At 39.9% G+C, this 13,747-nt stretch overlaps 1 protein-coding gene across 4 annotated transcripts in view; it reads right to left on the bottom strand.

Annotated features, from left to right (window-relative positions):
* Positions 1–13,747, bottom strand: part of PDGFC (platelet derived growth factor C) — a 199,064-nt gene that overhangs the window by 52,993 nt on the left and 132,324 nt on the right. For all 4 annotated transcript variants that reach the window (XM_075930117.2, XM_075930118.2, XM_075930119.2 and 1 more), the window contains one exon: positions 8,430–8,610. In XM_075930117.2, coding sequence (XP_075786232.1) covers positions 8,430–8,610 — 181 coding nt within the window. The remainder of the gene's footprint in view (positions 1–8,429; positions 8,611–13,747) is intronic.

The following is a 13,747-nucleotide window of genomic DNA, read 5'->3' as shown; positions in this document are numbered from 1 at the left end:
CCAGCATTACACAGTTAACAGTGAAAAGACGATTGTTAACTGTTTATCAATTCTACCTCCTCCTCAGTTCAACTTCTTAAACACCCGCTCTAGCACTGCCACAAACAGCTTCAGTAAAATTGTGTCACCTTTTCTGACTCCTCTACATATAATAAAAGTGCTCAGGACATTTAATAATGTTATTTCTATTTAACAACTATAGTTAATTTCTTCCAGCGTGTCAATGTATCTGAGATCAAATCCAATTTCATTGAGCGTATTGAGTACAGAATTAATCTCCACTGAGTCAAACACTTTTTTTGTACTCAATAAATGGAAGACACAGTGGTACTTTGTATTCCTTGCATTTCTCTCTGGGCTGCTATACAGAGTGGATGTGATCAACTGTGAAATACCCTGAGCAAAAACCAGCTTTTCTACTTTCATGCATTTTAACGTGCTCCTTAATCAAACTGATATGAAGCAGATGAAGACCTTATACACTTAGAGGAGGGCTGATAGTTGCTCATGTCTTCTGGATAACCTTTCTGGATAACCCTTCTTTATCAATAGTATAGTTTTACATTTCTTCTATGCCTCTGGAACATGCTTGATGCTGATGTAGATGATGAACTATTGCACCAACACTTGGAAGAGAATATCTTCCCCTGCTCTGAGATATTCTGGCCAAATATCATTTGCTTCTGGGCTCTTCCCTCTCTCTGTTATAAACAACATATTTTATTTCTTCTCACATAGTGTTGGAAACATCTTCTATGTAGCCTGCTGCCATGACGTTGTATGCTGGACACAGAGATGCGAGGAGTAGAGATCACTATAGAATTTTGTACACATTTCATTCATCTTTCTCCTTTTTGATATCCTTTAATCATTTTCATCTTTCAGGATTTCCAGGTTAACCTGTTTCAGCCTAACATCTCTTTCTACCTTCTTCACACTCATTATTTTTATCACCTCTCTCAATTTTTTTCCTTTCTTTAAACTTTTTTGATCTTCACTCACATTTCTTTGCATAGTGTTCAGTATTCTTCGCCCATTTTCCCTTCTAATTTCATGAACACTCTCCTTGTCATCAGGTTCAGCCTCCTCACTGAATCAGTAAGATTCAGTAAGACTCCATCCTGGCTTTACCATATCCCCTTCTGATGTGGATCTTTTTGAAATATGTCATTTTGTGGAGATGGTTTGCTTCTACAAATGCAATCAATACTTTGCCAAAAAAAGAAAAATCCCCAACTATATTTACAGACAGATATAAAAGGAGAGAGAGACTCTCCAGTGCTGAATAAACTAACTATTCAAAATTTAGAGTGAGGGTAAGGATCCTGGTAAATTTGGCAGATAAGCTAAAAAAGTTTATTTAGTGGAGCAGTGATTAAGAAAGGAATATTCATCCTTTTTCTTCTGAGAATGCAGGGAAATAAGATTTGACTTTATAGTTATCTTTTCCAACAGAGTTTATGAGAATTAATATCCCCAAACAACTAAGATGAGATCCTGGACCTATCAAAATCCAGGGCAAAACCCTCACTGACTTCAGTGGAGACAGGAGTTCATACCACAATAGTCTCTGACTTGAAGCAAAGGATTGCTCATCAGATTTCCTTTGCAAGATCAGTGTCTTTTGGTTGCTGCAGTGTTTCCAACCCCCTAATCCAGTTTTCAGGTTTTATTTTTCTTTCTGTCTAATTGCAAGGAGGGAATAGGCAGACAAAAATGTTCTTTCATAATGACACACACATTATGTCACTCAGCCACTCAGCAAACCAAACACACACACAGTTAATATACATTAAATTACGTGAAACAAGTTTTGATATTCCACAACTTGGCTAAACTGGAGGGAAGAGTGTAAATAGTGATTACGTTGTTCTAAAGAGAAGATCTCTAAAAATTTCTACTCAAGTGGCCTCTCAAAGACTTTCCTCTTATATTAATAGTATAAATATTGCACCCAATGCTCAAGCATCTAAAAAAATTACCTTTAAAACCAGGGTGATCTTTCTGAAGTTTCTTCGATTTCCATTTGTATCTCAACTTGTATACAAGAGGGTTAAAGTATATTTCTTGCAAAGAAACTTTGGCATGATCTTCAATGACAAATGACATTCTACCGTGTGCCAAGAAAGATGGGGAATATAGTCACCCCCTAACTTCAACTTCAACTGCAGCAGCTTTGTTCTCAATCCCCTGAATAATTAATAACAACTCTGGCAATCAGTCATGCATTCTTTAATGGCACCTCAGGCATCAAATGTCTCATTCACTTGCTCCCCCAAGTAACAATAGATTTTATTACATCAAACTCTCTATGCCAAACTTACAACGGACATAACTGAAACTAAACAAGTCACCAGAAAGTTACTCAGGCATGTAGTGTAATAGTTCATAAAGTTTGTTTCAGTCATATATGGTTACTATGTAAATAACTGATGAGAAGGAGACCTGAGGTATGGTTTCATAACATACATGGAGATTACTGGAAATCATTTCTTCAGCAATCTTTTACACACCAAAAAAGCTGAATTGCAAAGCCATCTTTAGTAATCCTTAGTGCATAATGTGTCTCTCCACAAAGCAAAGTCTTAAAAAACAAACAAACCACCAAACAAAAACCCCCAACCGGATGAACATGGAAAAATGACTCAAAATGACAGACTTTTTTAAGTGTTGGGCATTTACAATTATACAGTTTAAATTCTATAGTACAATTTCAAAATAACTCTATTTCAGAACATTCCAAAACAAATAATTTACAATTATAAGTTGTTAATACAACTGTATGTAGTTTTTGAAGAACAAGTGTAAAATTAGGTCTAAAATAAGGGATGTCAGCTGGTAAGTACTGAAAAAGTGAAGAGCTTCACGTGTCTGAGTTTGGTACTATGTATACATGTATTTGAAGAAAATTCATTAGATATGGTCAGGGAATCTTTGGCATCGACACTGGGTAGGGTCTGTATATAGTAAAACTAGGGTAAAAGCTTTCCATAAAATGATGTTGCAACTCATGACACAACTGCTGGAATTCCTTTTGTCAAATTAAATCTGAGTCATAAAGTCATCAGACTTACCACCATTCATCAGACACTAAATCATCATGTAAAATGCTGGTTTGCAATGTAGTATACAAAAGTTTTTTAAAAAATCTATTATAAATTACAGCAGAATTAAACAAAGTCATTCCCTCCTCCTTCAGAGACCTGAAATGAGTCCTGTGCCCCTCACTGTGTGTGGCCTCCAATAACAGAAACAAGCTTGCACTGTTTTATTTCAGTTTTGCTTCATTTCTTCTCAAACAATCTCTCATTGCTAATCTACCAGGCCTACCCTGTCCCCTAGCAGAATGGGGGGAGGAGGGAGAGATGTTAACTGTTTAGGACCAAGTCATAAAAGTAGACCGGTTATTTTCAACGTCCATTTGATTACTTTATACTTTGCATTCATTTAGACTTTTTATTTCTGCACATATAGGACCATCTTTCATTTGTGGACATATGGATTTCTCGATCTCTTGAAATATAGTGTGATATAGGACTACACTTATGTACCTGGGAATTGGGAAGAGGCAGAAGAATAGGAGGTGGATTGAGGGGGGCTCCAGGCTGGGAAGGAGGATCTCAGGGTTCCTACCTACATGTTCCAGATATTCTGGGTTCTGCTCCCTGATTCCAGATTCCATGGGAGCTACTCCAGCCCCTGGGGGTCCTATTCTCATGACGTTTCCCCTTTCCCTTTGGGGCATGCAAATGTTTATATGCAGGTAGAGCCTCCACAATATTTCCATTGTAGGAATGCTAACTTCCAGCCCCCTAAAAATTACAGTTAATAGCAATATTAGTGTCAGTAAGCTTTGTGCAACAGTTTTGAATATCTAGATCTTAGATTAAATAGGTTCAGTTCTGAAGCTCATCACTTTATAGCTTGTTACACAATAAAATTTGGGGTGAAAGAGCATTTCCTATTCCAAAAGGAGAAATGGATACTTTGCTACACAAGTACATTTGACATTGAAAAATGACGATGTGTTATATTTAGGGCTTCTGTTGTAAGGGGTATATTAACTCAGTTGCAGAGGAGGGGATTTTTAGCTATTTTTGATTTGTACGTACGTGTCCAAAATCTTGAGACTTATATCCTTGTACCTGCTGTAATGAGGAATGTAGTATATACTGTAGTATATATAGTAATCTCTGTAATGTTCCCTAGTGCACATCAGCAATGGACTAATTAATGCACAATACATTAGAGTGCTTTAAAAATTAATCCTCATAGCCCACCTTATTGCTGTATGTAGGCAAGTAACCAATTCCACTGTTTTTTCAATATTTATTAGATAATCAGTGATTTGTTCAATATTTATTAGATAATCAGTGATTTGTTGTTTCCTTTTAAAGCCAGGGTGTTTTGTTTGAATATGTACTCAAACCAGTGAAATTCCAGTGATGTGAATGGAAATACACTTGACTGATACCTATGCAAGTGAAATCAGTATCACTACATCTATATATCTAATATGATGCATATTTGTACCTTATCAGACATACAAGTTATATGTATAATATGTTATGTATACACACATCTATGAAAGGTGATATCTCTGTGATAAATTAGAATGATGCATATATCACTTGCTTATTAATCCATCTCTTAGAAACATACTCTTGTATTCCAAATCTCTTCACATCTTCAAACAGCTGCCATTGTTTTAATTCAACCTTACAAAGAAAGGTTTCCTCCCTTTACTTTTGAATGACATACCTTACCTCCAAAATAATATCTGCCCAAAGACCAGAATGGGTAAAAGTAAATCATAATGACAGAGTTTCTGAATAGACAGACTGTACAGCCTTAGAGTTGACTATCTCACAGTCCTGCACAGCTGGAAAGGGGAGCTTTATAAAAGTAGAAGAAAGGGGAGATTTAGCTATGGAACAATGTATATGGAATACATAACAGTCAAATATAGTGAAAAGGTTTTAGCATTACTTGCTTTTGAATAATCCACATATTTTAATACAGGCAGTCCCCGGGTTACGTACAAGATAGGGACTGTAGGTTTGTTCTTAAGTTGAATCTGTATGTAAGTCGGAACTGACTTACATACAGATTCAACTTAAGAACCCCAGGCATCCCCAAGTCAGCTGCTGCTGAAACTGATCAGCGGCTGATTCCAGGAAGCCCGGGGCAGGGGCTTCCTGTAGTCAGCCACTGGTCATTTTCAGCAGCTGCTGACTAGGGGACACCTGGGGCAGAGCAGCTGGGGTGCTGCTGGGTTGGTCCAGTGGCACCCAGAGCGGCGCTACGGGACCAACCGGCAGTGCCCCAGCTGCTGTACCACAGGCGTCCGGAGCAAAGCCGCGGAGCACGGAGGCAGTGGGACAGCCCAGACGCGCCGTGGCTATCCTGCTGCCCTCGGGCTCCGTGGCTTTGCTCTGCTTTGCTCCCCGTCCCCCTGGTCTGCAGACCAGGGGGACGGGGAGCAAAGCGGCGGAACACGCGGGCAGCGGGACAGCCCAGACGCGCCGTGGCTATCCTGCTGCCCTCGGGCTCCGCGGCTTTGCTCTGCTCTGCTCCCCGTCCCCCAGGTCTGCAGACCAGGGGGAGGGGGAGCAGAGTAGAGCAGAGCGCGGAACGCGCGGCCAGCTGACAGCCCAGACGTGTCTGGGCTGTCAGCTGGCCGCGTGGTCCGCTCTGCTGCCCCCCCCCCCCGCAGATCAGGGGGAGGGGGAGCAGAGCGGAGCACAGCAGAGCGGCGGAACGCGCGGCCAGCTGACAGCCCAGACGCGTCTGGGCTGTCAGCTGGCCGCGTGCTCCGCTCTGCTCCCCCTCCCCCTGGTCTGCAGACCAGGGGGAGGGGGAGCAGAGCAGAGCGGAGCGGAGCAGAGCAGAGCGGCAGAACGCGCGGCCAGCTGACAGCCCAGACGCTTCTGGGCTGTCAGCTGGCTGCGCGTTCCGCCGCTCTGCTCCGCTCCGCTCTGCTCCCCCTCCCCCTGGTCTGCAGGGGGGGGGGAGCAGAGCAGAGCGCGCGGCCAGCTGACAGCCCAGACGCTTCTGGGCTGTCAGCTGGCCACGCGTTCCGCCGCCGCTTTGCTTCCTCTCCCTGGTCTGCTCGAGACCAGGGAGAAGAAGTGCCCCGTTCGTAACTGCGGATCCGACGTAAGTCGGATCCGCGTAACTCGGGGACTGCCTGTAGTGTCTTTACCACTCATGTAAAATGGCAATTTTAACCTCACTTATTCAGCGTTAGTTCTTTCAAAACATCATTCACTTGATCCTCTGAATGGGACAAATCTCTTTAACTCAAAGAGTTTTTGACAGGCTGGATAATAATACAGATAATGGAAGATAGGTCCATCAATAGCTGTTAGCCAGGATGGAAAGAGATGGTGTCCTTAGCATGTGTGCCAGAGACTGGTAATGGATAACACAGGATGGATCATTTGATGAGCACCTGTTCTGTTCATTCCCTCTGAAGTACCTGGCATTGGTCACTGTTGGAAGACAGGATACTGGACAAGATCGATTGTTGGTCTGAGTCACTATGGCCGTTTTTATAATTTTATATAGATAGTTGGAGGAAGATGCTATTAGGGCAGAAACAACAGTTTAATGTTTCAATTACATTCTTTTCCTTCAGAAAACGGCTGATGCTAACCAATTTATTCTTCAAGTTATGAGAAAGATAACAAAATTCACTTCTCTCAAATCAAGTAAGTATAATTGTCTCTTACTACAGCATCTGTTTTTACAGTATGGTATAATGTAAAGATAAGGGGATTCTGGAACTCAGGAATGTGTTTATTTAAACCATTCCACAAATTTCAGATGGAATTTAAATTATGTGCAAATCATATATAATATTACATCCCATCTGTTACATGTGTCAGGGAGACAATAAAAAAACTGGCAGCTGTCCTCAAGAATCATTTATTTTTGGATTTTTTTTTACTATTTTCTAAAATTGAATACATGTGGCCAAATTCTGCCCTCACCTATACATGTTCCACTCCCTTTAACTGAGATGTGTGAAACTGTAAAACAGGGCTATTTGCATAGACTGCACTTAATTTTGAGTTCATATGGACCTTTGACAATGAGCTAGTTTCAGGTTAACTGTGGGTATGTAGCAGTTGTACTAATAAAATATTGTACCAAGGTGTTACATATACAGTTGTAGTCTGTTCGCAACCACTGGAGGTGAAAGAAAACCCTAACTTTTCCCTTTTTGTTAATAATTTGCAGTTTACTCCCTTCCTCTCATCTAAGTAGAGGTGCAAGCACTTTATAAATATTTTTAGTATTTATTTGTAATACAGTAGCACTTTCAGGCCACAAAACCACACAAAGTATGGGAAAACTTAATTGAAAATTGCAATAACATTCAAGTGAATGAGCCAAATGCATTTCTGGTTCAGTAGCACTCAAGTTAGCTTTATGCTTCAAGCCAAAGGAGTTACAATATGAGTTATTACAGTATGGGTTATTTTGATTATTTTATTCTTCAATAATGAGCTTAAAAACAGTTTTGGTCACCAAGGCCAGTAAGGGTAATTAGGAGATAAAACACGCATAATAAACTCTAAGGAACTGGACTAAAACACATGTAGTTCTGAAATATAAAGTAGGCATTCTGACCCTTTATCAATATGTCCTCATCATTGGAAACTTAGAAACATTATTTTGGCTACTGGAGACCTTTCATATTGTGTAACAAAGGCAATAACAATATGCTGAGGAAGAAAACCAATACACATTAGGAATGACATTTCAAACGAGTACTTGGTCTTGAGATGTTTTGAGTAGTGCAAATCTCAGAATCAGTCCTAAAGCATGTTCCCCAAGAAAAAATGTAATGAAAAGCAATATGTAAGTTATTGAGTGTTTTGCTTTTACTATAAAGCAATTAGGAATGACCACCATTTTCCTGTATTTTAGCTATTTATACCACACAGAAGGTTGGCTGTGTCCTCTTAATGGCAAGTCACAACTAACAAATACATTTATTATTTCTATATTTCCCATGAGAAAATTCTGGCTTCTCTGTGTAATTTCCCAATGAGCTCTGAAATGTCAGTTTTCCAACAGACAAGCAACTGATTCTTCCCATAGCTAGAAAAAAAAGTCTTCTTTTTACTATACTGCATTAGTAATGCAAGAGTTTTACTGAAGTTTCTACGTGAATAACTGAGCCCACAACTTCCCAATCCAAAGCCAACCATTCTAACCACAAGAACTTTTGGTTGGTTATAATACAGAGCTAAAATTTATGGCCCTGGAAGACAGACTTAAGAATAATAATAGTGATAATAATAAAAGATAAATAATCAGTGGCTAACCCTAAACCATCAATTCACTTTCCTGAGGAGTAGTAATTGTTAAAATGTTGTTTTCCTGATATCTCTTGGTCCTGAAATGATACTACTTACTGGCACGAGCAGAGTATAATGGATGCAGAATCCAGGTTCAGAAGGAAAATATTTATCTGATACAAATCTTATCCTGATCTGGTTTCCTTTAGAAATCTGTTTGCTTGGGACAGTACTGGCACCACACCAGCGCCCTAAAATCGTGCCATCACTCGGCTCTTCAATCTCTACAAAGTCATACCTAAAAGAAAAAGAAAAATCAAACATTTATTGACTGATACAATTCCTATGTTTCACTCAACATAGTCACATTTCATTTTAAAACAACAACAATATTGATCTTTTCATGCTGAAAGTATGTCACTGAAACCAGCAATTTTAATCCTAAGTTGTTCATCCAAATAGCTACTGGCTTAAACACATAATAAAGTCATTCAGTACAGTTAAAAAAGCTAGAATCAGAGTTAGCATTTTGAACAAAAGCTCTCAGTAACAAATGTTTGTTCCATATATGGAAAATATATGAACATATGAAATAGAGAGGAAGAAAATAATCATAAAAAAGAAATGAAGGGATTTTGAAATATGTTTGTGTGTGACAGAATAATTAGTATATACTATCTTAGTAGCAGCAGTAATAGTATTTTGCTGATGACCAGTGAAGTTCAATGGCTTCTTTTGCAGCTAATAATTTTGTCCTCCCGTACCCCAACAGGAAAACGTTTGGAAAGGCTTGAGCTGCATTAAGTTTTCAGTCCAGCAAAGCTCTTAAGAATATTCTTAGAGCATGTGTGTAGTTTCATTGAGATCTTTGCTGGGTAGGGTCTAAGTATATAATGTACCAAAAATTATTCAGCATTTTGGGCAACTGTCTCACAATCAATAGGTTATCTCTTAGGGGTGTTAGATATCATGTAATTTAACAGTCATATAACCGCATGAAATCTTAGTGGTTACATGACTATTCCATAGTCCCTGGAGGCAGGGTCAGCAGCCAGTGCGCTCCAGCCCCATTCCTGGGGAGTCCCCTGCCACCCTGCGCTGCTGCTTCTGTATCAGAGGAAACAGATGGAGTGGGAGAAGCCCCTGTCCATGGGGAGCTCAGACCCCCACTATAGACAGGGGCTGCTTTGTGGTAGCCTTCCCTGTCCCCCCGCCCCCACGCAGATCAGGGGGTGGGGCAGGTGGCACCAGAGAGCTCACGCTGGGGGTAACCGGCTTTTAAGCCAGCTCCCCTCCCCCGCCCCGTTCTGCTTCTACAGAAGACAGCAAGAGGGCAGGCGTGTCCACAGAGCCAGCACGCACAGGGAGCCTGCTTGAAAGCCAGCTCTCCGTGCATATCAGCACCTGCCTGTCCTCTTCACCCTCCACCATGCTGCCTTTCTATCATAGCCCAGGCTTATCAGTTAATCTTGTAGTAATCTACATGTTGACATATCTAGTACCTCTACACAACACCAGAGGCACTACAGTGGTCCACCTGGTGATGTATGAAGGCAGCACTGCTTTTTAAAATTACAGAAACCTTTGGAAGGTTATATTCATAGCCATTAAGAAGAAAGGGGAGGAAGGAAGATAGGTAAGTAGATAAATTAGACAGAAAAACAGAAAATGGTAATTTAGATTTTGAAAACAGTGATTACAAATGCCTGGAGAAGATTCCTACTCTCCCTCAATTTTTCAAGCATTGCTCATATTCTCAAACATGTATATAAACAAACACACAAATTCTGCTTCACAATGCAACTTGAATTGGTAAAGCATAAATACAGTTTAAATCTTTTCTTGGAAAGAAATAGTACTACCCAGAACTGTAACTCAAACTCTGATTTTAAAAAAAGAACACACACACTTCCAAATAAGGCAGGCATTATTTAACGCGAAAATCATTACTTCATAACAGTTTTCCATTAAAGTTTTCATAAGCTTACTCTATAGTTATTCCAGTTTCCTAGCTAGATAGCAGGCAATATATTGTTGTGCTGCATGTCCATGCATGTTAGACTTATATATTATCTCTTTTAAAGGACCAGTATTTTCCCCCCTTAATTAAAAATGAATACAATGAACATACTCATTAAAATGTGTTCACGAAATATTTCTGCCATATACCTGAATTTTAAAACTTTACTGAAATCATGATAGATTTTTATCACCATTGTGTTTGAATTATTTTCTAAACCAGCACCACCCACTTAAATAATCCGATTCTTAAATTCATCCATCAATATTTTTCTCTTATGATCATATGTTAATATGAATACAATGTGTATGTACGGATACTGCAGCCTCAGGGATTTGAGAAAAAGTTGTGATTGCTGTTTAAATTCAGTGTATACATTTTTAAGAGGGCATTTTTGTAGTTTATAGACTCAGCTACAAAACAAAAGAAAAAAGTATCTTCTTCTATTTCATAAAATGTGAATAAAAATCTGTTAGGTGTTATATTTATTGACTTCAGTCTGAAAAGGACTGGATGCCAGGCATACTGTAGTCACCAGTGCTTCTATGTAATTCATGCACTTCTTTCTATGGCACTTTCCAGACTCCTGGCATTCTAGGGGTAAAAGCACAATTCAGTTTCCATAGCTTTAAACCTATAGCTTTTTAAAGTGAACACAAATGTAACTCAGCTAGATGTACAAAAGCCAGGAGAACTGTGACTCATATGCAAAGTAAGTCCAGATAAGAAGGATCATCTTTGGCTCACTTTTATAGACAGTTCTTGCTTTACCAATCTTAGCACATGTTATTTGAAAACAAGCGTGTGTTGCAACCAATGTCCTTTTAATTCAGCATATGTGTCACTAAGGATAACCTCATTGAGACTGACTTTGAAACACCAGAAAGCAGTTTGATACCAAAAGGACACATCATGTAGATGTGAAAATAAACAAAAACAAACCCAGTATCACTCTGATAAGAAGAAAGCCATATGTCCCCAGGTGACCATTCTGGAGACATTGCAATCCTTATAATGCATTCACTACTGTATTGCAGTGTGCACAGTTGCCCAAATCACTATTTAAAGGATTTACTAAACCTATTTTATGAGCCAATTAAACACAACTTTCTCACAGCAACATGATACAGTCCATACAACACTAAGTGGTTTATAATGATTACTCCCTTTCTCTAACTTCTCCCTGGGGGCCTATACAGGATTTATGTTCAAACAAACAGATCTGGTGTTCTAGACAAAACTTCTGCTCTCATATGGGAGTCTATAAGCTGTAAAGATCAGATTCTTGCTCTTGAGCATAGCACTAGGCAGGTTTTTATATATATATATATATATATATATATATATATATATATATATACAAAATAGGTATTACACTCTTAAAAAAATGGAGAATCTTTATGCAGCCATTCTACATCAGAAAAAACCAACACATTTTCCAGAGATACTGAAATTCTGTCAATTATATATATAATTGACAGGGATAAAATTAACTGTTTGGCCAGAGTCTGCCAGATGAATCAGATGTGCATCTCAAACTTCCTAGAATTGCACGTGTCGACTGGAGCCTGAACTTGCTGTGAAAGATAACAAAACAGAACAGTTGGGAATCAGCGTGTACAGGCCCACACTGTACTTGGATGGCGTGCAAAACTGAACCTTCACATAACAGGGCTGAACAGTAGCAGTGGTAAAACCCACAGCTATGCAAAACTAGGCAGCAGAGAATAAAATATGTTAACCCATATAACAGATGTCCTATGTATCTGGTCTGATTACGTGGGAAATAAAAAACACAATGAAAGAACTGAATAGCAAAATGCTACAATAACATAAATGTAAGTAATGCTACTATCATGACTGCAAGTGCACTGTGTTCCAACCTGTAAGAGGGAGTGTGAAAATGAAGGCGGAATTTCCTACATTGGTAGATTTCATCCCCTTCTCCAGCTAACGCCAAATCACCCCATTGAGGGTAGAATTTTATCCCTAGAATTTAGAAACTTCAGAACAGCTTCTTTCTGCCTTTGAAATGAACCAGGTAACATTATATTCATTCGTTCATTTCCAGACAAGGCTATTGTCCTGACAAATTTCTTTATAGCTGGATAAAAAAAAAACCCACACAGACCACTTAGCAGCTGCCAAATCAAAACAAAAAACACCCCCCCCCCCCACACACACACATTTTAGAAAAAAAATTGGCAGCCTGAACCCTTGTATCAGCAACAAAGACTTAGTGTCTATATGGCAAAAGAGTGGGTGGAGCCATTCTGATTATAATTAATAGAAATGTGTGACCTATGTGCTAAGAATTTCAAGAAGTTTGAGGAACACTGTTCCAAACAATATTAGCACCGTTTAAAATGATTGTAAGAGTTCACCTTCCGGCTATTCTCCTTTTGTAAATAGGTGCCTAAAAGCAGTTTGCCTTCCAGCTGCTGAAGAAAGCAGCCTGTATAGCGTTTTACCCTAACCCTCCTCCCCTCTACATGGACTTGGCTGGGCTTTGCACTAAGTCAGAGGGAATTCTTTACGACATCACTACAGATTATGCAGCAGTTGGAAAGGAGGCAAGCTATGCTTATAAAATCACAATTTTGACTATGATTACTTCTTTTAAATAAAAATGTAATAGTGATTTCTTGCCGTCAGTGATTTTAGCTGAAAAAATTTCCACACTGGTATCTCTACAGAGTAAAATAGAATATATGTGCTCTAATAAAAAGTAGCAAGATGAAGCCTAGTCCAACCTGACCCCAACAAACTGTTTGATAATCTCTGGATTATGGGATTGTTCTTTTGTCAGAAAAAACTGATTTTTCTTTTCCAAGCTAAATAATCCTACTTTTGCACATCCCCTTTATATGTGCCTCCTGCTAGACTTCTCTTAGGTCCTCCCCGCTGCAAGAGGGTTGCTTCAGTGATTCTCTCAGTGATTTTTACATTGTGCTAGCTATTGAGTATTCAGGGAGTGGATTACATAAAGTCTTTAAAGAATCTCCTTCTGTCACTGAAGCAAGGGCCTTCATTATGATGTAGCCCTACCGACAAATGTGGGACAAAGAGGACAGTTGCCCCTGGGCTCAGTAATTCAAAGAGGCATGGGGCTCCTGGCCACTGCTGCCACTGTAGCAGGAGCGGTGGCTCCCAGAGCTCTGGGCCCTTTAAATCACCCCTGGACAGTGCTAAGGGCGGGGGGAGGAAAGGGGGGGTGACAGTGTGCCACATTCTGGGCAGTGCTGAGGGTTGCCTGGGGTTGGCAAGGCAGGTTTGGGGTGGTGCTCGGTGCCCTGACTCTGCCTCTTCTGCCTGAGGCCCTGCCCCTTCCTGAAGTGCAGAGCTGTCCCTCTCCCTCTTCCCCCCCCCCCACCTAGGGGGCCCACAAAGGCTTTAGCTCCCTCTTACCATGCTA

The sequence above is a fragment of the Pelodiscus sinensis genome, chromosome 4 (assembly GCF_052426305.1).
Source record: "Pelodiscus sinensis isolate ZL-2025 chromosome 4, ASM5242630v1, whole genome shotgun sequence".
Lineage (NCBI taxonomy): Eukaryota > Metazoa > Chordata > Testudines > Trionychidae > Pelodiscus > Pelodiscus sinensis.
This window is presented reverse-complemented; position numbering and strand designations above follow the sequence as displayed.